The 25,000-nt window shown below is 44.8% G+C and overlaps 1 protein-coding gene across 5 annotated transcripts in view; it reads left to right on the forward strand.

Annotated features, from left to right (window-relative positions):
- Window positions 1–25,000, forward strand: part of LOC139541682 (tumor protein 63-like) — a 208,132-nt gene that overhangs the window by 104,487 nt on the left and 78,645 nt on the right. The window contains exon 1 of one of the 5 annotated variants that reach the window (XM_071346613.1): window positions 14,008–14,190. The exons of the other annotated variants lie outside the window; for them this stretch is intronic. Within the exon in view, the coding sequence (XP_071202714.1) occupies window positions 14,149–14,190 (42 nt within the window). The 5' untranslated portion in view covers window positions 14,008–14,148. Of the gene's footprint in view, window positions 1–14,007; window positions 14,191–25,000 lie in introns of those variants that run through there. 5 annotated transcript variants of the gene reach the window in all.

A 25,000-nucleotide genomic window follows, 5' to 3' on the forward strand; every position in this document is an offset into this window, starting at 1 on the left:
CATGGGTCCATAGGGAAATAGAATCATCTTTCTCTCTCTGTAATTTATTCACTTATCAGTAGGATTGTTTGCATTAGAGTAGTCCTGAGCGATTAACTGAGAGATTAACTGAAATGTCAGTATTTTTTGGGTTGGTATTATTAAACAACTAATCGACCAACTTCGGTTCAATTTCTTTCACAATTTTTTTTGTGTGAACCCAATGCATCGTTTCTCTAGAGGGAAATCAAATCATTCAAACGAGAAATTAGGTCAAGAACTATGTGTGACCCTCGGCTGAAGGGAGTTGTAGTTTTTATTAGGAAAATATTCAACCTAGTTCAGTGCAGAAACATGGTAATTCCCTACAATGACCATAATCCCTTGCGCCTGTTCTTTCAGGCGACGAGTGCGGATACACACACAGACCATATGACAACGCATCAGAGAGGAATGAAACGACACAACAACGAGAGGGATAGAGACAGCTTGTGAGATTGCTCTACCTAATTGATAGTTGAAGTAGTTGATAATAAGCAGTTTTGAAAGTATGACTTATCTACTTTGAAGAACTAGTACAATTATTTAATCAGTCAGCTAGCTACTACTAGCCGAGCTGAATAAGATGACTCGTTCAACGGGGAGAACAGAGATAACGGTAGATTGTTGCCTGGCTGCCTGATACTGCCTGAGCAGAGACTTAAATGAACGAAACATAATTATGTCATCAAATACATATGAATAAATATTTGATTAAAGTATAGTAAGATATGTAAATAAATGATGGTAAATAAGTGATAAACAGTAATGGCCCGTCACGAGACTTTTATTAAGGGTTTTATTCTGTGTTGTTACAGCATTCTTGGTCAGGAAGAAGGCTGGTGATGGCTGAGGGAAGCTCTAAAATCATTTTCATGACATTATATAATAATGCATTTCATGTAAAACATTTTAAAAAAAAATCAAAACCAAAATAGATTTCCATTATTATTTTTAAAATAATCTAACTGAAACGGACCGACCTCAAAAAGCAGTAATTGCTCAGCACTACATTGGAGAGAAAGGAGACTCTAAGAAAGCCCCTATTGCCCCTATCAGACTGGGCTCAGCTCAGACAACCCCTGCCCTACCTTAACATGCCCTGCTCTGGGCCTCTGATGGGACATCTGGTTCAGTTGAACATTGTGGTAAACGAGCCCTTGAGTTTTTTTGTACTTGATTACCTTGTCTCAAGACTTACAGTATTTATATAAGAGTGATAGACCATGTTAGTGGGTTGGAAAGTACATAATGCTGTATCCACTTAGTGTGGGTTTTACTTTATTACATGTTGCTAATTTAGCAGAGTTACTAGCTCTCTCTTAGAGCTGTTTGTGGAGGCAGGGGGAGGCAGTAAGGTAGTGGGGGTGGAAGGGGGAGGCAGTAAGGCAGTGGGGAGGAAGGGGGAGGCAGTAAGGCAGTGGGGGTGGAAGGGGGAGGCAGTGGGGTGGAAGGGGGAGGCAGTAAGGCAGTGGGGTGGAAGGGGGAGGCAGTAAGGCAGTGGGGTGGAAGGGGGAGGCAGTAAGGCAGTGGGGAGGAAGGGGGAGGCAGTAAGGCAGTGGGGAGGAAGGGGGAGGCAGTAAGACAGTGGGGAAGGCAGTAAGGCAGTGGGGTGGAAGGGGGAGGCAGTGGGGTGGAAGGGGGAGGCAGTAAGGCAGTGGGGTGGAAGGGGGAGGCAGTGGTGGGAAGGGGGAGGCAGTAAGACAGTGGGGGAGGCAGTAAGGCAGTGGGGAGGAAGGGGAGGCAGTAAGGCAGTGGGGAGGAAGGGGGAGGCAGTAAGGCAGTGGGGAGGAAGGGGGAGGCAGTAAGACAGTGGGGGAGGAAGGGGAAGGCAGTAAAACAGTGGGGGAGGAAGGGGGAGGCAGTAAGACAGTGGGGGAGGAAGGGGGAGGCAGTAAGACAGTGGGGGAGGAAGGGGGAGGCAGTAAAACAGTGGGGGAGGAAGGGGGAGGCAGTAAGACAGTGGGGGAGGAAGGGGGAGGCAGTAAAACAGTGGGGGAGGAAGGGGGAGGCAGTAAGACAGTGGGGTGGAAGGGGGAGGCAGTAAGACAGTGGGGGAGGAAGGGGAAGGCAGTAAGACAGTGGGGGAGGAAGGGGGAGGCAGTAAAACAGTGGGGGAGGAAGGGGGAGGCAGTAAGACAGTGGGGGAGGAAGGGGAAGGCAGTAAAACAGTGGGGGAGGAAGGGGGAGGCAGTAAGACAGTGGGGGAGGAAGGGGGAGGCAGTAAGACAGTGGGGTGGAAGGGGGAGGCAGTAAGGCAGTGGGGTGGAAGGAGGAGGAGGTAGTAATGCAGTGGGGTGGAAGGGGGAGGCAGTGGGGTGGAAGGGGGAGGTAGTAAGGCAGTGGGGGGGGGGGGGTAGTAAGGCAGTGGGGTGGAAGGGGGAGGCAGTAAGACAGTGGGGTGGAAGGGGGAGGCAGTAAAACAGTGGGGGAGGAAGGGGGAGGCAGTAAGACAGTGGGGGAGGAAGGGGGAGGCAGTAAGACAGTGGGGTGGAAGGGGGAGGCAGTAAGGCAATGGGGTGGAAGGGGGAGGCAGTGGGGTGGAAGGGGGAGGCCGTAAGGCAGTGGGGTGGAAGGGGGAGGAGGTAGTAATGCAGTGGGGTGGAAGGGGGAGGCAGTAAGACAGTGGGGTGGAAGGGGGAGGCAGTAAAACAGTGGGGGAGGAAGGGGGAGGCAGTAAGACAGTGGGGGAGGAAGGGGGAGGCAGTAAGACAGTGGGGTGGAAGGGGGAGGCAGTAAGGCAATGGGGTGGAAGGGGGAGGCAGTGGGGTGGAAGGGGGAGGTAGTAAGGCAGTGGGGGGGGGGGGGTAGTAAGGCAGTGGGGTCTCCAGGACAGACCAATACCGGATGGACAAACTCCACCCTCATGATGCTGTAAAAGAAAACCCGAAGGTCACAAAGCAGGTGTTGACGTTTACAGGTGTGCGAACAATAAACAGCCGTGTGAATTCTATTGCAACGAAGGTCAAGAGCCATGCATCCTCCGAAACACGACCCCGCCAAGCCACACTGATTCTTGACATACTGCTCGCTTAACCCGGAAGCCAACCGCACCAATGTGTCCGAGGAAACGGCGTACACATGGCGACCGAAGTCAGCCTGCATGCACCCTGCCCGCAACAAGGAGTCAACAAGGAGTGCAATGGGACAAGGATATCCCAGCCGGCCAAACCCTCCTCTAGCCCTGACAACGCTGGGCCAATTGTATGCCGCCTCATGGATCCCCCCGGTCGTGGCCGGCAGTGACACAACCCGGGATCGAACCCGGTTCTGTAGTGATTCCTCTAGCACTGCGATGCAGTACCTTAGACCGCTGTGCCACTTCGGGAAGCCTCAATTCAGCATAGTTGACCGAGTGTGAAAACATTGGATAGCAGGTGACTAGGCAGAAGCCAGAGATGTAGGGGCTAAAATAACCTCAGGGTGTTTTGTCAAAGGAGATGGGCCAGGATTCAACCAAAACACAATGTGCTGATATATCACTGCAAATGCCGAATTTCCCAGCCATGGCCTCTTTACCGTTTGCCGTCTGTCTGTCAATATGGAGAGAAGCTGTCAGTCAGTCTAAAGCCAGGTGTCACCCTGTCTCTCTGCACCATGACACACGATACAGCACTAATCTAGCAGATTTGAGGAAAAGGCTCTTTAAAGGGCAATTCCACCACTTTTCAACCTCATATTCATTATTTCCAGCACCAAAGTGAATTTCTATGATCTGTGCTTTAAAAAAAAAAAAAAGAAGATAAGTAGTGACATAACTGCTTCTCTGTGACAACAAAATAGTGATTTTTCAAAACCTGCAGTGAGTTTCTAGCTATGAGGAGCTGGTTCTCACTACATCAGGTGATCCTGAGGAGCTGGTTCTCACTACATCAGGTGATCCTGAGGAGCTGGTTCTCACTGCATCAGGTGATCCTGAGGAGCTGGTTCTCACTGCATCAGGTGATCCTGAGGAGCTGGTTCTCACTGCATCAGGTGATCCTGAGGAGCTGGTTCTCACTGCATCAGGTGATCCTGAGGAGCAGGTTCTCACTACAACAGGTGATCCTGAGAACCAGCTCGGTTCTCACTATGTCAGGTGATCCTGGTTCTCACTGCATCAGGTGATCCTGAGGAGCTGGTTCTCACTGCATCAGGTGATCCTGAGGAGCTGGTTCTCACTACATCAGGTGACATCAGGTGATCCTGAGGAGCAGGTTCTCACTACAACAGGTGATCCTGAGAACCAGCTCGGTTCTCACTATGTCAGGTGATCCTGAGGAGCTGGTTCTCACTGCATCAGGTGATCCTGAGGAGCTGGTTCTCACTACATCAGGTGATCCTGAGGAGCTGGCTGTCACTACATCAGGTGATCCTGAGGAGCTGGCTGTCACTGTACAACAGGTGGTCCTGAGGAGCTGGTTCTCACTGTACAACAGGTGATCCTGAGGAGCTGGCTCTCACTACATCAGGTGATCCTGAGGAGCTGGCTGTCACTGCATCAGGTGATCATGAGGAGCTGGCTGTCACTGTACAACAGGTGGTCCTGAGGAGCTGGTTCTCACTACATCCGGTGATCCTGAGGAGCTGGTTCTCACTACAACAGGTAATCCTGAGGAGCTGGTTCTCACTGTACAAATTCCGCTCAAACTCTGAATGCCAGGGCGATCATGAAGTGTTTTTTTTGTTGTTTTTTTTGCATTGATCCTAGAGGGACAATAGAGCGGCCATTAGCGACTGTTCAAATTCAACATATTTTATACAAGGTTTGTTAATGTAGATATTTGGTTACCATGATGACTAGAGTGTCCCGGACTGTACAGGACAGTCCCACATTTTGACCCTTTGTCCCGTAACCAAACAATCATGTCCTGTGTTTTATCAACTAATTCAAACACCACTAATAAAAAATAAAAACATTGATTTGTAAACTATTTCAGTCAGAAATTCCAACCTGTCTCTTCTATAAATCATAAGGATAGTAGGCTACTGGTGATATTAAAACCACTTAACCAATGGTTGTTGAGATCTGATATTCTGCACAGTACAAGAGGAGACATAGGCCAATGTCATTGGCCTATCCTCAACCAATCACATTTCTCAAATCCTTTCAGGCTAAATCCCACCTAAACTTGAACAGTTAGCCCTAACTGCATACATAAAGTGTACTTCCGATGTTACAGCCTGGATTTAAAATGGATTCAATTGAGATTTTGTGTCACTGGCCTACACACACAATACCCCATAATGTCAAAGCGGAATTATGTTTTTCAAAATGTTTACAAATAAATTAAACATTTAAAGTTTAAATCTCTTTGAGTCAATAAGTATTAAACCCCTTTTTTTAAGGCCTAAATAAGTCCACGAGTAAACATTTGTTTAACAAGCCACATAATACGTTTCATGGACTCACTCTGTGTGCAATTAGTGACCCACGTACAATTATCTGTAAAGTCCCTCGTGAATTTCAAACAGATTCAACCACAATCACCAGGGTGGTTTTGCAATGCTTTGCAAAGACGGGCACCTATTGGTAAAAAAAAGAAAGAAAAAAAAGCAGACATTGAATATCCCTTTGGGCATGTTGAAGTTATTAATTACACTTTGCTTGCATACAGTAAGCCCTGCCAACGTGCTGCACGCCAAACAGCAGTGCATTGCCACACACCCACACCCACACGAGCTAGCCAGTATCATATCTTCGCAAATCAGTCGCACTGAACGAATCGTCTACCGGGCCGAAAGTTTAAACGTGTTGTAGGCTAAATCTCCGTGCCAAGTTTCGGTTCCAGCGGGTCATAGCTGTAGTCTACAGAAAATGTCGTCTTTGTTGTCAAAAAAGTTATAAGATAAATGAGTCAGACGCGGGTATAAATTACGACTAAAGGACAATAGGACAAACAAGCGAGTATAAATGAGTCAACAGCTGAGTCATCCTTAAACTCTCACATTGATGAATTACACTTCCAACTGCGCTGCTGTTCTGCTTTACAGCGCGCAGCAGAGGAACAGTGTACTGACACATGACACAGTCCTAGCTAGGCTACTAAAATGTTGCAGTCTGGCTTCGGTTTTTAAAGCTTGATAGTGAATAACCCCTAAAACTGTAAAAGAAGAAACATATAGGCCTATTACAGCAACATTTGAGCAGTAGCCTAGGCTGGCTACTCAACTACAATACATGTTGATTGCACCATACAGCGATGCCGCATTCAACCGCACCGGTGATCCATGCAGTGCAAACATTTTTGAAACATGTTTTTAGTTTAAATCTTACAACATTTCTAACCAAAGATGGCAACGAAAACACGAGAATGGCTCTTACTGGCCATCTCTGTACGAATTTGAATAGGACTAGCAATTCATGTATCCATCCTTGTGCTCAGAGTACATGAATGTGATTGTATAGGGGGGAAAAAGCTACGTTTTTGTTATTTGGGAGTTATTGAAGACTTCTTGATTAGGGTCTCAGCATATTATGCACATCTGCAACCATAGCAACAAAGGTTGGACAAATATAATTTTGGTTTTAATATGTTAAACGCTGTATACAGCATCCAATCAATGGACAGTATGGGCCAGTTGTAGGCCACTTTTTTTGTAAAAACAAACCTGATAGGATATGCTTGGCCGCAAATTCGTTGTGTTAAAAAAAAGAAACAAGGAAAATATATACATTTTTGGTCCTGAATACAAAGTGTTATGTTTGGGACAAATCGAATATAACACATTACTGAGTACCAGTCTTCATATTTCCAAGCATAGTGGTGGCTGCATCATGTTATGGGTATGCTTGTAATCATTAAGGACTGAGGAGTTTTTCAGGATTAAAAAATTCTCTGAATGGAGCTAAACACAGGAACAATCCTAGAGGAAAACCTGGTTCAGTCTGCTTTCCACCAGACACTGGGAGATTAATTCACATTTCAGCAGGATAAAAAATTATCTGAATGGAGCTAAACACAGGAACAATCCTAGAGGAAAACCTGGTTCAGTCTGCTTTCCACCAGACACTGGGAGATTAATTCACATTTCAGCAGGACAATAACCTAAAACACAAGGTCACATATACACTGGAGTTGGTTGCCATGAAGACAGTGAATGTTCCTGAGTTGCCTAGTTACAGTTTTGACTTAAATCTACTTGAAAATCTATGGCAAGGCCTGAAAATCGTTGTCCAGCTATGATCAACAACCAATTTGACAGAGCTTGAAGAAGTTTGAAAAGAATGATGGGCAAATATTGCACAATCCAGGTGTGGAAATCTCTTAGAGACTTACCCAGAAAGACTCACAGCTATAATCACAGCCAAAGGCGCTTCTGTAAAATATTGACTCAGGGGTGTGAATAATTATGTAAATATCTGTATTTATTTTTCAACACATTTGCAAAAATGTCTAAAAACATATTTTCACTTTGTCATTATGGGGTATTGTGTGTAGATGGGTGAGAGAAAAAAAAAGTACATTTAATCCTTTTGAATTCCGGCTGTAACAGAACAACATGTGGAACAAGTCACGGGGTATGAATACTTTCTGAAGGCCACTGTACATGGGGAAAAGGGATGAAGCCTTCGTCTTCCTCACCCTCCTCTTCTAACAGATCACTGATATTGATTCAGTTTGCTATTGTCTGTCGTATACATAGCTATATTAGAATGAAAGATATAAGGTGATTTCATCAAACTTATGAGGGTCTCCTTGGCACTACACCATGAGCAGGAGGGTATTCATATAGGCTACAGTGTCCCGCAAATGTCCCACAAAATCATCCTGTTGTCCCACATTTTGGGTATTTAAATGCGGTCACACTAATGATGACATGTTCCTTGCGGGTAGAAATTTCACCCTGAAAATCTCTCCCTCCAAAAACAACAGTTAAAAAAAAAGAAATCCAATGTATTTTCCAGTAGACGTTGACATATGACATTGAAACAACGTTGACATATGACATTGAAACAACGTTGTTTCACCCAGTTTGTGCCCAGTGAGTAGTTTGCCTTCTACCGTTTAGAAGTAACTCAAGCTTTAATCACTGATCTACATCCTGTTCCTACTACCGTTTAGAAGTAACTCAAGCTTTAATCACTGATCTACATCCTGTTCCTACTACCGTTTAGAAGTAACTCAAGCTTTAATCACTGATCTACATCCTGTTCCTACTACCGTTTAGAAGTAACTCAAGCTTTAATCACTGATCTACATCCTGTTCCTACTACCGTTTAGAAGTAACTCAAGCTTTAATCACTGATCTACATCCTGTTCCTACTACCGTTTAGAAGTAACTCAAGCTTTAACCACTGATCTACATCCTGTTGCCAAATATGAAACTGTATTATTGATGTATTTGATCAATTCTCATTTCTAAATGTCACCCCCATATCACATATTCTGTCCTGCTGATAACAGTGTATTATAGGCAGTAGTCCCCGGCAGTAGTCCCCTGAAGACTGGTCCTCTGTCAGAGATTTAACCCTCCCCCCGTCCCCCCCCCCGTCACCACATCTGTGCTGTAATTTGTGATTATTGCGAGGATCAGGTTTAGGGCTTTGCTCCCTTTGTGTTGCTCTATCACCAGAGTCATCTTATCCTTTTATTGACTAGGAGGTCTAATGTTAAAAGTCAATAGTTAGACTCGTGCCCATTCTTCACGTTTGGGACTGGTTACAGAGATCGTGTGGATAAACGGACTCACCTTCGGTGTTTGTGACTTGTAAAGTTATATTTGGCTTTGTGTTATAAGATTGTTCAAGTGACTTGAAGGTTACAAACGATGAGAGCAGAGTGACATTTAACTTAGTCAACAGGATTCTCACTGGACTTTTCAATAGGTAGAAAAATCTGAACTATTCTCTACACACCTGTCTGCTTGTCTTAAACCAGCTCTATTCTCTGTAGAGCTGTCTGCTTGTCTTAAACCAGCTCTATTCTCTACACACCTGTCTGCTTGTCTTAAACCAGCTCTATTCTCTGTAGAGCTGTCTGCTTGTCTTAAACCATCTCTATTCTCTGTAGAGCTGTCTGCTTGTCTTAAACCAGCTCTATTCTCTGTAGAGCTGTCTGCTTGCCTTAAACCAGCTCTATTCTCTGTAGAGCTGTCTGCTTGTCTGAAACCAGCTCTATTCTCTGTAGTATCCACACACTAGTACTGCTCCAACTCTCGTGGGTATTCAGAAGCCACTCACATAACCTCTTTTCAACATGCTGCCTGCTGTTGTGTTAACAGAATTAGACGTTTGTTTAGCTACCTCAACTAATTACCAGTTTCAAAATAGGTGAATCCTTGAATGAGATGAGGCCACCGTACCAAGGGAGGGAGGAGGGGAGTCTATAACATAAAAAAAAATAGGGGCCATTTGGTTTAAAGTGTCCCTCTACTTTGCAGCCAGGACAGGTTGACCTGTAGGTCTGTAGCCCCAGGGTCCAGGGCTGGGTGTGGAGCTTTTATATCTTTGGCACTGGCCAGTCAGGGTTATTTCTACTCGCCCGGGTTGGCCTGCATTCTAGCCCATACTAAAAAAGTGCTAGCCTCAGGCTAGAGGGCTAGCTTAATTTGCATCCCTAGGTGACCTGTCTGGCTAGAGGCCTAGCTTAATTTCCATCCCTAGGTGACCTGTCTGGCTAGAGGCCTAGCTTAATTTCCATCCCTAGGTGACCTGTCTGGCTAGAGGGCTAGCTTAATTTCCATCCCTAGGTGACCTGTCTGGCTAGAGGGCTAGCTTAATTTCCATCCCTAGGTGACCTGTCTGGCTAGAGGGATAGTTTAATTTGCATCCCTAGGTGACCTGTCTGGCTAGAGGGCTAGCTTAATTTCCATCCCTAGGTGACCTGTCTGGCTAGAGGGCTAGCTTAATTTCCATCCCTAGGTGACCTGTCTGGCTAGAGGGCTAGCTTAATTTGCATCCCTAGGTGACCTGTATGGCTAGAGGGCTAGTTTAATTTCCATCCCTAGGTGACCTGTCAGGCTAGAGGGCTAGCTTAATTTCCATCCCTAGGTGACCTGTCTGGCTAGAGGCCTAGCTTAATTTCCATCCCTAGGTGACCTGTCTGGCTAGAGGGCTAGTTTAATTTCCATCCCTAGGTGACCTGTCTGGCTAGAGGGCTAGCTTAATTTCCATCCCTAGGTGACCTGTCTGGCTAGAGGGCTAGCTCAATTTCCATCCCTAGGTGACCTGTCTGGCTAGAGGGCTAGCTTAATTTCCATCCCTAGGTGACCTGTCAGGCTAGAGGGCTAGCTTAATTTCCATCCCTAGGTGACCTGTCTGGCTAGAGGGCTAGCTTAATTTCCATCCCTAGGTGACCTGTCTGGCTAGAGGGCTAGCTTAATTTGCATCCCTAGGTGACCTGTCTGGCTAGAGGGCTAGTTTAATTTCCATCCCTAGGTGACCTGTCTGGCTAGAGGGCTAGCTTAATTTACATCCCTAGGTGACCTGTCTGGCTAGAGGGCTAGTTTAATTTCCATCCCTAGGTGACCTGTCTGGCTAGAGGGCTAGCTTAATTTCCATCCCTAGGTGATCTGTCTGGCTAGAGGGCTAGTTTAATTTCCATCCCTAGGTGACCTGTCAGGCTAGAGGGCTAGCTTAATTTCCACCATCCCTAGGTGACCTGTCTGGCTAGAGGGCTAGCTTAATTTGCATCCCTAGGTGACCTGTCTGGCTAGAGGGCTAGCTTAATTTCCATCCCTAGGTGACCTGTCTGGCTAGAGGGCTAGTTTAATTTCCATCCCTAGGTGACCTGTCTGGCTAGAGGGCTAGTTTAATTTCCATCCCTAGGTGACCTGTCTGGCTAGAGGGCTAGTTTAATTTCCATCCCTAGGTCACCTGTCAGGCTAGAGGGCTAGCTTAATTTCCATCCCTAGGTGACCTGTCTGGCTAGAGGGCTAGCTTAATTTGCATCCCTAGGTGACCTGTCTGGCTAGAGGGCTAGTTTAATTTCCATCCCTAGGTGACCTGTCAGGCTAGAGGGCTAGCTTAATTTCCATCCCTAGGTGACCTGTCAGGCTAGAGGGCTAGTTTAATTTCCATCCCTAGGTGACCTGTCAGGATGTGGCTGCTGATTGCAGACGATGACTTCAGATGACTCCAGGTTATAGAGGAGTGAGGTTTAGTGACTGCTTTGAAAGAGTTTAACTTCGGGTCAGAGAGACTTTCCCCTTCTTGTCCTGTAGGAATAGAATTTACCCCACTTCCACCCCACTTACAATGCACTGTCATCAACCACCCCTCCTTTAATACCTCCGGCCACTCAGGTTGCAGTACTGTCTGCAATGTAGCCTAGCACTTGATAATGTTGACGTGTAGGCCTAGCTAACTACAGATCTGATTACATACGGGCATATTGGTGACATTTGTTTACAGTTTTTTTCACTGTCAAATCAACATTTATTCGTCACATGCGCCAAATACAATAAGTGTAGACCTTACTGTGAAATGCTTACTGACAAGCCCTTAACCAACAGTGCAGTTCAAGAAAGAGTGAAGAAAATATTTAAAAAGAACAATAACGAGGCTATATACAGGGGGTACCGGTTAGTAACGAGGCTATATACAGGGGGTACCGGTTAGTAACGAGGCTATATACAGGGGGTACCGGTTAGTAACGAGGCTATATACAGGGGGTACCGGTTAGTAACGAGGCTATATACAGGGGGTACCGGTTAGTAACGAGGCTATATACAGGGGGTACCGGTTAGTAACGAGGCTATATACAGGGGGTACCGGTTAGTAACGAGGCTATATACAGGGGGTACCGGTTAGTAACGAGGCTATATACAGGGGGTACCGGTTAGTAACGAGGCTATATACAGGGGGTACCGGTTAGTAACGAGGCTATATACAGGGGGTACCGGTTAGTAACGAGGCTATATACAGGGGGTACCGGTTAGTAACGAGGCTATATACAGGGGGCACCGGTTAGTAACGAGGCTATATACAGGGGGTACCGGTTAGTAACGAGGCTATATACAGGGGGTACCGGTTAGTAACGAGGCTATATACAGGGGGTACCGGTTAGTAACGAGGCTATATACAGGGGGTACCGGTTAGTAACGAGGCTATATACAGGGGGTACCGGTTAGTAACGAGGCTATATACAGGGGGTACCGGTTAGTAACGAGGCTATATACAGGGGGTACCGGTTAGTAACGAGGCTATATACAGGGGGTACCGGTTAGTAACGAGGCTATATACAGGGGGTACCGGTTAGTAACGAGGCTATATACAGGGGGTACCGGTTAGTAACGAGGCTATATACACGGGGTACCGGTTAGTAACGAGGCTATATACACGGGGTACCGGTTAGTAACGAGGCTTCAATGTGCTATTCATTAGCCTATTCAATGTACTATTCATTAGCATCTTCAATGTGCTATTTAATGTACTATTCATTAGCCTATTCAATGTGCTATTCAATGTACTATTCATTAGCCTATTCAATGTACTATTCATTAGCCTATTCAATGTGCTATTCATTAGCCTCTTCAATGTGCTATTCATTAGCCTCTTCAATGTGCTATTCATTAGCCTCTTCAATGTGCTATTCATTAGCCTATTCAATGTACTATTAATTAGCCTATTCAATGTGCTATTCATTAGCCTATTCAATGTGCTATTCATTAGCCTCTTCAATGTGCTATTCATTAGCCACTTCAATGTGCTGTTCATTAGCCTCTTCAATGTGCTATTCATTAGCCTCTTCAATGTGCTATTCATTAGCCTCTTCAATGTGCTATTCATTAGCCTCTTCAATGTGCTATTCATTAGCCTCTTCAATGTGCTATTCATTAGCCTCTTCAATGTGCTATTCATTAGCCACTTCAATGTGCTATTCATTAGCCTATCCAATGTACTGTTCATTAGCCTCTTCAATGTGCTATTCATTAGCCACTTCAATGTGCTATTCATTAGCCTCTTCAATGTGCTATTCATTAGCCTCTTCAATGTGCTATTCATTAGCCTCTTCAATGTGCTGTTCATTAGCCTATTCAATGTACTATTCATTAGCCTCTTCAATGTGCTATTCATTAGCCCTCTTCAATGTGCTATTCATTAGCCTCTTCAATGTCCTATTCATTAGCCTCTTCAATGTGCTATTGAGCCTCTTCAATGTGCTATTCATTTATTGTTTTTTTGTTATCAGGGTGTGGCTCTGCATCAGTCCTTTCTTGAGGTTATAGTAAAAGTGCAGGAAATGCATAACGCCTTGAAAATATCAGAATGTGTTGTTGACTGTTTTACATGAGCAAATATCTGCTCTTCTTTGCTGCGTCTACGTCAGACCACACGTTCAGTCTGTTCAGTTCCATTCAGCATTGATAGCATTTTAAGGACATTAGAATGTGCTAGTCTGTGTGGTTATTCGGAGCTGCGTCTTGTCACAGAGAAGGGGATAATGTATCAAATCAGAAGTGCTTTTACCATAGAAAATGATAGGACGAACTGAAATGTGCAGTAAGTTGATATAAATCAGGTTGCATTGAAAGCAATCACTATATTAACTGTACTGATTGTATTGAATGGAATGATCTGAGTGAGCTATATTAACTGTCCTGACTGTATTGGATGGAATGAACTGAGTGAGCTATATTAACTGTCCTGACTGTATTGAATGGAATGAACTGAGTGAGCTATATTAACTGTCCTGATTGTATTGGATGGAATGAACTGAGTGAGCTATATTAACTGTCCTGACTGTATTGAATGGAATGAACTGAGTGAGCTATATTAACTGTCCTGACTGTATTGAATGGAATGAACTGAGTGAGCTATATTAACTGTCCTGACTGTATTGAATGGAATGATCTGAGTGAGCTATATTAACTGTACTGACTGTATTGAATGGAATTAACTGAGTGAGCTGTTTGTCTGTCTTAGCAGAGAGAGAGGTAGTCAAGGAGATGGGTGTGGACTCACCACCCCAGGTATTGGACAGGTAGCTCCTCAGACCCCTCCTCCTCTCCTCCTCTCAACCCCCCCAGTATATATCTCCTTCCCATAAATTCCTATAGAGACTCTTTGCCTGTCCTGTTCTGTTGTCATCCATATTCCTCGTAGCCACTCGTTCATTCAGACTGAGAACAGGGACCAGAAGGTGTAGATTCATCCTGGAGTCAGTGGAGCACACAGCAGCAGCACTGCTTAACCTCAGCGCCAACATGTTGTATCTGGAGACGGGGACGCCCACGTCGTACAGCGAGGTAAGACCCAGGGAGGAGGCTCCTACTGGGGCATCAGGGACCTCTAACGTCCCCTTGGCTCCATGGGGCTACAGGGTTGGAGTGGGACTGGTGAAATGCTAAATATATCAAAACCTTATAGTAGTTTTACTGCCATTTTTATATTTTCAATTTTCACCCCATGAAATCTTTTTGATGTGATTTGGTGTCGGAGTTTATTGGCGGCTTAGGGCTTAGTGGTGGTATTGGGGGCTTTAACATAAAGTTAAAGTTGAAATAGTTGAAAACAAAGTGATTCTTTTAAATCTGTCTGTGGCACTCACAGACAAACAAATGGAGAAAGATGTTTAAGCAGCAGATTACTTTTCGTTTGTGTTTCGATTCAGTGGCTTTGTATGTGTCTATCTGCGTGTGTGCAGGGTTTTGTGTGTGTGCAGGGGAATGTAAACACCTGGAGTGTTTGTTGATTAGAGGAAGAGGCTCTGTATGAAATGGCTGCTCTGCTCCGCTACCCTGTCCTGTTGAGATGTGGCCCTGGACTCTACCATTAGCACTGTTAACATCTGGAATCAGAACTACTGACTCCATGGTTCCATTATCTCCAGTAGTTCCATTATCTCCAGTAGATGCATTATCTCCAGTAGTTCCATTATCTCCAGTGGATGCATTATCTCCAGTAGTTTCGTTATCTTCAGTAGTTCCGTTATCTCCAGTATATCCATTATCTCCAGCAGATCCATTATCTCCAGTAGTTACATTATCTCATGTGGTTACATTAGCTCCATTATCTCCAGCAGTTCCATTAGCTCCAGTAGCTCCATTATCTCCAGTAGTTCCATTAGCTCCATTAGTTCCATTATCTCCAGTAGTTCCATTAGCTCCATTACATCCATTAGCTCCATTATCTCCAGTAGCTCAAGTAGTTCCATTATCTCCAGTAGTTCCATTAGCTCCAATAGTTCCATTATCTCCAGTAGTTCCATTATCTCCAATAGCTCCATTGTCTCCAATAGTTCCATTAGCTCCAATAGTTCCATTATCTCCAGTAGTTCCATTATCGCCAGTAGTTCCATTATCTCCAGTAGTTCCATTATCTCCAATGGTTCCATTATCTCCAGTAGTTCCATTATCTCCAATGGTTCCATTATCTCCAATAGTTCCATTATCTCCAGTAGTTCCATTATCTCCAATGGTTCCATTATCTACAGTAGTTCCATTATCTCCAATAGTTCCATTATCTACAGTAGTTCCATTATCTCCAATGGTTCCATTATCTCCAATAGTTCCATTATGTCCAATAGTTCCATTATCTCCAGTAGTTCCATTATCGCCAGTAGTTCCATTATCTCCAGTAGTTCCATTATCTCCAGTTGTTCCGTTATCTCCAATAGTTATTTTAGTTTCAATAGCTCCAATAGTTACTATAGCTCTAATAGTTCCATCAGTGTTTTAACAGTCATTAGACAAGACTATGAGGGTTCATTAATTATGGCCTGGATTGCATTGCTTTGCTGTTATTTTAAGGCTGTGATTTTATTTGATTATCTAATTGTTACATTACAGAAATGTAAATTAATATAATAATTTCTGAATCGTCTCCCCAAATTGTCTTGCAACGTTATTGCGTGAGTTTGTCGTGTTTCTGTGTTTGATTTTGGAGGCAGTAGATAAAATGGTGGTTGTGATTGAGCGTTGGATCTGGAGACGGGAGCTGTGATTTGATTAGCATTGTGGAGCAGAGGTGGATTCACGTTGTTTATGAACAGGAAAATGTCCCTTTGGAAACAATATAGCCTAAAATAATGTATCATAGTTCAAGATGGTTAAATGGAATAATTTAAAGAATGTAAAATGTTTGTATGAGTAAGCTACATGAGGATCACTAAAATGATTTATTTTTATGGTTGTCCAAAATGGAGCCACTATATAATTTACTGGAACCAGAAATGTAGGGTTTACATATGTTTTGGCAGTTAGAATTACAGGTGTGACATAGGCATTAAATAAGGGTATATTCTCTGCTAAAATAACCATCTGGAAAAGCAAATAATACCTTCTGGTCTTCGGGAAAGAAAATACATGATAGAAAGTTATCCATGTGCTTTTTTCCTAATGACAGATAATGGCCGTGACAACTAACGACTGTCATTACAGTCAGTAGGGTTTTGTTTGTTTATTTATGATTATATAATCCCTTTTCAAATATCGCTTCACTTTGAGCAAGTCAAATCATTGTTGTAGAGGGTAGAATATACTTGTATTACAGTCCTAGTCACATTTATTTTATCTCATAGTTGTATGAAAATTGTCATTAAGATATTTCTGTAATATGCTTTTTGTGCAGTTTAACAGTTCCTAACTGTCTGCCAATGACACTACACATAAAGGACAGTGGGTTTATTGGTTCCATTAGTTTGTCTGTAAAGATGACAGTCTGGTGTGATGACAGTGTCCTGGTGTGATGACAGTCTCCTGCTGTGATGACAGTCTGGTGTGATGACATTCTCCTGGTGTGATGACAGTCTGGTGTGATGACATTCTCCTGGTGTGATGACAGTCTCCTGGTGTGATGACAGTCTGGTGTGATGACAGTCTCCTGGTGTGATGACAGTCTCCTGGTGTGATGACAGTCTGGTGTGATGACAGTCTCCTGGTGTGATGACAGTCTGGTATGATGACAGTCTCCTGGTGTGATGACAGTCTGGTGTGATGACAGTCTCCTGGTGTGATGACAGTCTGGTGTGATGACAGTCTCCTGGTGTGATGACAGTCTGGTGTGATGACAGTCTGGTGTGATGACAGTCTCCTGGTGTGATGACAGTCTCCTGGTGTGATGACAGTCTCCTGGTGTGATGACAGTCTCCTGGTGTGATGAGAGGCTGGTGTGTTGACAGTCTCCTGGTGTGATGACAGTCTCCTGGTGTGATGACAGTCTCCTGGTGTGATGACAGTCTCCTGGTGTGATCAATCACATTTATTTATAAAGCCCTTCTTACATCAGCTGATGTCACAAAGTGCTGTACAGAAATCCAGCCTAAAACCCCAAACAGCAAGCAATGCAGGTGTAGAAGCACGGTGGCTAGGAAAAACTCCCTAGAAAGGCCGGAACCTAGGAAGAAACCTAGAGAGGAACAAGGCTATGAGGGGTGGCCAGTCCTCTTCTGGCTGTGCCGGGTGGAGATTATAACAGAACATGGCCAAGATGCTCAAATGTTCATAGATGACCAGCAGGGTCAAATAATAATAATCACAGTGGTTGTAGAGGGTGCAACAGGTCAGCACCTCAGGAGTAAATGTTAGTTTGCTTTTCATAGCCGATCATTCAGAGTATCCCTATTGCTCCTGCTGTCTCTAGAGAGTTGAAAACAGCAGGTCTGGGACAGGTAGCACGTCCGGTGAACAGGTCAGGGTTCCGTAGCCGCAGGCAGAACAGTTGAAACTGGAGCAGCAGCACGACCAGGTGGACTGGGGACAGCAAGGAGTTATCAGGCCAGGTAGTCCTGAGGCATGGTCCTAGGGCTCAGGTCCTCAGAGAGAGAGAGAGAGAGAGAGAGAGAGAGAGAGAGAGAGAGAGAGAGAATTAGAGAGAGCATAGTTAAATTCACACAGGACACAGGATAAGACAGGATATATACTCCAGATATAACAGACTGACCCTAGCCCCCTGACACATAAACTATTGCAGCATAAATACTGGAGGCTGAGACAGGAGGGGTCAGGAGACACTGTGGCCCCGTCCGACGATACCCCGGACAGGGCCAAACAGGCAGGATATAACCCCACCTACTTTGCCAAAGCACAGCCCCCACACCACTAGAGGGATATCTTCAACCACCAACTTACCAATCTGAGACAAGTCTGAGTATAGCCCACGAAGATCTCCACCACGGCACAACCCAAGGGGGGGCGCCAACCCGGACAGGAAGATCACGTCAGTGACTCAACCCACTCAAGTGACGCACCCCTCCTAGGGACGGCATGAAAGAGCACCAGTAAGCCAGTGACTCAGCCCCTGTAATAGGGTTAGAGGCAGAGAATCCCAGTGGAGAGAGGGGAACCGGCCAGGCAGAGACAGCAAGGGCGGTTCATTTCCGTTCACCTTCACACGCCTGGGCCAGACTACACTCAATCATCGGACCTACTGAAGAGATGAGTCTTCAATAAAGACTTAAAAGTTGAGACAAAGTCTGCGTCACTCACATGGACAGGCAGACCCTTATATAAAAATGTAGCTCTGTAGGAGAAAGCCCTGCCTCCAGCTGTTTGCTTAGAAATTCTAGGGACTGTAAGGAGGCCTGCGTCTTGTGACCGTAGCGTACGTGTAGGTATGTACGGCAGGACCAAATCGGAAAGATAGGTAGGAGCAAGCCCATGTAATGACTGTCTTGTGTGATGACAGTCTGGTGTGATGACAGTCTCCTGGTGTGATGACAGTCTCCTGGTGTGATGACAGTCTGGTTTGATGACAGTCTGGTGTGATGACATTCTCCTGGTGTGATGACATTCTCCTGGTGTGATGACAGTCTGGTGTTATGACAGTCTGGTGTGATGACATTCTCCTGGTGTGATGACAGTCTGGTGTGATGACAGTCTGGTGTGATGACATTCTCCTGATGTGATGACAGTCTGGTGTCAATTTGCTACTCTCCCCACTTTATAAGATGGCTTCTAAAATGGTTGTTAGATCTAAACAGCTGTGTCTATTTGTTCTCCTAAAGCCCACCAGTGTTAGTGCTCAGGTGACGAGTCAGTCTACCTATACCTGACCACTCCTCTCTGCTTCTACTGTGTAGTACTGTTGTCAACACACACTGTTAGTCCCGAGTGGAGGGGGGTGTAGATAGAGGACTTCAGCTGAGATCTAAGACCCCCCCCCATCTTGTGAGTTTTTAATCTGGGGTCAGTTCACCACTCTTGCTCACAATAGGGCTTTGCAAAATAGAGGGGGTAAAACGAGTTCCATTTTTTAAAATCCAGCCACACAAGACTGACTGTACTTAGGGAAAGCCACAGTGCTTCTATGATACGAGGAATATTGAAAGAGAACTTTGGCGGAATTCAATAATTAGTTAATTTAATTTAATTTGTTTTGGAGACTTTAAGGTGCTCTCACAGACGTATAATTTTCTTGAGAAGAGACAGAAATCATTTGCATATAAGTAACAGAAAGTAAAGGGGTATGTGATCAAACAGGAGTAGAGGTGCGTTCACAAAACCGATCATACCAGTTAGCCTAACAACAGTATTTACTTAAGGGTTTATTTAAGATTATAAACTGGGTGGTTCAAGCCTTGAATGCTGATTGGCTGACAGCCATGGTATATCAGACCGTATACCACAGATATCACAAAACGTTTATTGCTACTACTCTAATTATGTTGGTAACCAGTTTCTAATAGCAATAAGGCACCTCGGGGGTTTGTGATACAGTGCCTTGCAAAAGTATTCACCCCCTTGATGTTTTTCATATTTTGTTTCATTACAACCTGTAATTTAAATGGATTTTTATTTGGATTTCATGTAATGGACATACACAAAATAATCCAAATTGGTGAAGTGAAATGGGAAAAAAACTTGTTTAAAAGAATTCTAAGAAGAAGTACAGTTATATAAAAATATCTGAAACTTTGAACATCCCACGAAACACCATTAAATCCCTTATTAAAAAATTGGAAGAATATGGCACCACAACAAACCTGCCAAGAGAGGGCCGCCCACCAAAACTCACGGACCAGGCAAGGAGGGTGTTAATCAGAGAGGCAACAAAGAGACCAAAGATACCCCTGAAGGAGCTACAAAGTTCCACAGCGGAGATTAAAGTATCTGTCCATAGGACCACTTTAAGCCGTACACTCCACAGAGCTGGGTTTTACGGAAGAGTGGCCAGAAAAAAAGCCATTGCTTAAAGAAAAAAATAAGCAAACACGTTTGGTGTTCACCAAAAGGCATGTGGGAGACTCCCCAAACATATGGAAGAAGGTACTCTAGTCAGATGAGACTAAAATTGAGCTTTTTGGCCATCAAGGAAAACGCTATGTCTGGCGCAAACCCAACACCTCTCATCCCCCTGAGAACATCATCCCCACAGTGAAGCATGGTGGTGGAGGCATCATGCTGTGGGGATGTTTTTCATCGACAGGGACTGGGAAACTGGTCAGAATTGAAGGAATGATTGATGGCACTAAGTACAGGGAAATCAACACTCAAGTGGTTTAAGGGGAAACATTTAAATGCCTAGTCAAAGCCCAGACCTCAATCCAATTGAGAATCTGTGGTATGACTTAAAGATTGCTGTACACCAGCAGAACCCATCCAACTTGAAGGAGCTGGAGCAGTTTTGCCTTGAAGAATGGGCAAAAATCCCAGTGGCTAGATGGGCCAAGCTTATAGAGACATACCCCAAGAGACTTGCAGCTGTAATTGCTGCAAAGGTGGCTCTGCAAACTATTGACTTTGGGGGGGTGAATAGTTAGGCACATTCAAGTTTTCTGTTTTTTTTGTCTTATTTCTTGTTTGTTTTACAATAAAAAATATTTTGCATCTTCAAAGTGGTAGGCATGTTGTTTAAATCAAATGATACAAACCCCACAAACATGAATTTTAATTCCAGGATGTAAGGCAACAAAATAGGAAAAATGCCAATGGGGGTGAATACTTTCGCAAGCCACTGTATATGGTCAATATAACACAGCTAAGGGCTGTATCCAGGCACTCCGCGTTGTGTTGTGCTTAAGAACAGCCCTTAGCCGTGGTATATTGGCCATATACCACACCTCCTCGAGCCTTATTGCTTCAATGAACCATCATGCATATTGTGTCGTTTGATTAAGTGTTCTAAATAATGTTGCTGGAGCACTTTTATTGTGAAGTCGTAAATAAAACCTCTCTGGTATCAAACCTGCCATCTCCTTTAGGATCCCACCTCTCTGGTATCAAACCTGCTATCTCCTTTAGGATCCCACCTCTCTGATATCAAACCTGCTATCTCCTTTAGGATCCCACCTCTCTGATATTAAACCTGCTATCTCCTTTAGGATACCACCTCTCCGGTAACAAACCTGCCGTCTCCTCTAGGATCCCACATCTCCGGTAACAAACCTGCTATCTCCTTTAGGATACCACCTCTCCGGTAACAAACCTGCCGTCTCCTCTAGGATCCCACATCTCCGGTAACAAACATGCTATCTCCTTTAGGATCCCTGGTGGTTTCTCAGATGGCAGCTCAACTCTTTTAAGTTCCGTGAGTGGGAGGTATTAAAGCGTGGGATCTCTCTATCCGCCTTTATCCCCTCTAGGTTTGTCCCAAATGGCACCCTATTCCCTATATAGTGCACTACTTTTGACCTGAGTCCATAGGGTGGCAGGTAGCTTAGCGGTTAAGAGCGTGGGGCCAGTAACGGAATGGTCGCTGGTTGGAATCCCCGAAGCCGACTCAGTGAAAAATCTGCCAATGTGCCCTTGAGCAAGGCTCTTAACACCTAATGTCTCCTGTAAGTCACTCTGGATAAGAGCTTCTGCTAAATGACGTAAAATGTTCAAATGTAGCCCATTGTTGAAAAAATGTGTCGGGAACTGGGTGCCATTTGGGAAGCAGACCCCAATGTGAGGTATCAGGTTCTACCTCAATGTGAGGTATCAGGTTCTACCTCAATGTGAGGTATCAGGTTCTACCTCAATGTGAGGTATCAGGTTCTACCTCAATGTGAGGTATCAGGTTCTACCTCAATGTGAGGTATCAGGTTTCTACCTCAATGTGAGGTATCAGGTTCTACCTCAATGTGAGGTATCAGGTTCTACCTCAATGTGAGGTATCAGGTTCTACCTCAATGTGAGGTATCAGGTTTCTACCTCAATGTGAGGTATCAGGTTCTACCTCAATGTGAGGTATCAGGTTCTACCTCAATGTGAGGTATCAGGTTTCTACCTCAATGTGAGGTATCAGGTTCTACCTCAATGTGAGGTATCAGGTTCTACCTCTTCTCCAGGGAGGCTCCACGTCAGATTGTGGTGGGCCATGCTGTTTAGTCTCCATTCTTAATTGCTTTCATGGTGTGTTGCTGTTGATAAAATCCGCTGTTCTGCCCACCCCGGCAGGTATATATGAGGTGTAGATGGATTAGACACTCTGTCAGTCTCCTACCCAGCCAGCCCAGACCTACGGTCCCCCCACCCACCCTGCTAGCTATGTTAATGCCCCTCCCTCCCCCTGGTCACTCACCCACCACGCAGGGGACTGACAGAAGGTGCACAGTGCACATTGCAGGTCAGAAGAGATGAGAGGCTAGAATGGCAGTTATTCCCCCCCTCAGGCCAGGTCTATGGGCCATCTCTCCTCTATTCCCCTGTCATTTACTGGCAGTTCAAAGTACTTGAGGTGATCAATTGCCTCATGCTCCTAAAACTATCAGCTATCGTAAAGAGAATATAAGATTACTGACCTCCCCTGTCTCTGTACTTTCTCCTGTTGGTAATGAGTTAGTAGGTGTAGAAGAGGCACAGCTCTCTCTCTCTCTCTCTCTCTCTCTCTCTCTCTCTCTCTCTCTCTCTCTCTCTCTCTCTCTCTCTCTCTCTCTCTCTCTCTCTCTCTCTCTCTCTCTCTCTCTCTCTCTCTCTCTCTCTCTCTCTCTCTCTCTCTCTCTCTCTCTCTCTCTCTCTCTCTCTCTGCCATAATCTGTCTCTGTACTGTCTCCTGTTGGTAATGAGTTAGTAGGTGTAGAAGAGGCAACAGCTCTCTCTCTCTCTCTCTCTCTCTGCCATAATCTTCCAGAAGAAGTGATAATGAGTCATTGATCCAAACCATAGAAATATAATCTATAGAAAGGGCTTGGAACTGCTTACTCTGGTAATTTTCAGCCCTTTTATTAATTTCTTGAGAGAACAAAGTTACCAGTAAAAGTAAGTCTGATTGGTCAACGTGTGAAATAATGTAGAGGACTACTGTATTGGATCTCAGACTTATCTGATTGGTTAGAATCCTCACCCTAAATAGCCTATTAAAAACTCACGATCCCGGAACTACGGCAACTGATCACTGAGGAGAGTGGTAAAAGACTATTTAAAATATAAAACTGTCATAAGAATGTCAATGCTTATACATTACATGTCTAGTACGTACCAATCCAAATAGTTCTAATGATACCGCGGTCACTATGAATAACAAGCAACAGTAAGTAACGCTGCTGAGACCTTTAAATGAGACCTGCTGCTGTTTGTATGTGAGGAATCTCTGATACGTGTCTCTCTGCATAGGCCACATCATTTGGATTCCTGCTGCGGAATCAACAGGCTATCACTCTGAAGGTCAACAGTCTAGGGTAGCTCTTTCTGAACGGCACCCTTTTCCCTGTGTAGTTGTGTGCACTACTTTTTAACAGATCTCTATGGGCTTGTGTCCTATTGGAACATTGTTGTCCCCCCCCATGACAGCCACCCTATGGACCCTGGTCAAAAGTAGTGCACTGCCCCTATGGACCCTGGTCAAAAGTAGTGCACTACCCCTATGGACCCTGGTCAAAAGTAGTGCACTACCCTATGGACCCTGGTCAAAAGTAGTGCACTACCCTATGGACCCTGGTCAAAAGTAGTGCACTACCCTATGGACCCTGGTCAAAAGTAGTGCACTGCCCTATGGACGCTGGTCAAAAGTAGTGCACTACCCTATGGACCCTGGTCAAAAGTAGTGCACTACCCTATGGGTCCTGGTCAAAAGTAGTGCACTACCCTATGGACCCTGGTCAAAAGTAGTGCACTGCCCTATGGACCCTGGTCAAAAGTAGTGCACTACCCTATGGACCCTGGTCAAAAGTAGTGCACTACCCTATGGACCCTGGTCAAAAGTAGTGCACTACCCTATGGACCCTGGTCAAAAGTAGTGCACTGCCCTATGGACCCTGGTCAAAAGTAGTGCACTGCCCTATGGACCCTGGTCAAAAGTAGTGCACTACCCTATGGACGCTGGTCAAAAGTAGTGCACTACCCTATGGACCCTGGTCAAAAGTAGTGCACTACCCCTATGGACCCTGGTCAAAAGTAGTGCACTGCCCTATGGACCCTGGTCAAAAGTAGTGCACTGCCCTATGGACCCTGGTCAAAAGTAGTGCACTACCCCTATGGACCCTGGTCAAAAGTAGTGCACTACCCCTATGGACCCTGGTCAAAAGTAGTGCACTACCCCTATGGACCCTGGTCAAAAGTAGTGCACTACCCTATGGACCCTGGTCAAAAGTAGTGCACTACCCTATGGACCCTGGTCAAAAGTAGTGCACTGCCCCTATGGACCCTGGTCAAAAGTAGTGCACTACATAAGGACCATTGTACCATTTAGGACTCGTCTAGTTTTCCCTGACGGGCTGAAATGCTGACTCCAGAATCTACCTGCCTTGTTGATAGTGTTGTTAAGAAGGTAGAAACTAGGGCCTGTAGGACTCGTCTAGTTTTCCCTGACGGGCTGAAATGCTACAGAATCTACCTGCCTGCCTTAGACAAAGAAATACTCAGAGACCTGGAACAGAACAGACTGCCTTCCATCTGAGCGGCCACCATTTCACCAGCTTTATTAAAGGCTTTTGAGGACGTCAAAGCGTTTGATTTACTTTGACTGTGTCCAAAATTACATCTTATTCCCTATTGGCCTCAGAGGGCTAGGAACGACACGGCTGTAAACAGACGGGGCTGGGTCTCAGAGGGCTAGGAGCAGCATGGCTATAAACAGACGGGATTTTTAAGAGCAGTTAAAGTGGTGATTAAATGGCCGCTGTATTACAGTGGAATCAGACCTGATTAAAGGGAAGAGGAGAGAAGAGAAGGCCTGAGTCTCTTTTAAGTGTTGATA

Source organism: Salvelinus alpinus, chromosome 16 (assembly GCF_045679555.1).
Source record: "Salvelinus alpinus chromosome 16, SLU_Salpinus.1, whole genome shotgun sequence".
Lineage (NCBI taxonomy): Eukaryota > Metazoa > Chordata > Actinopteri > Salmoniformes > Salmonidae > Salvelinus > Salvelinus alpinus.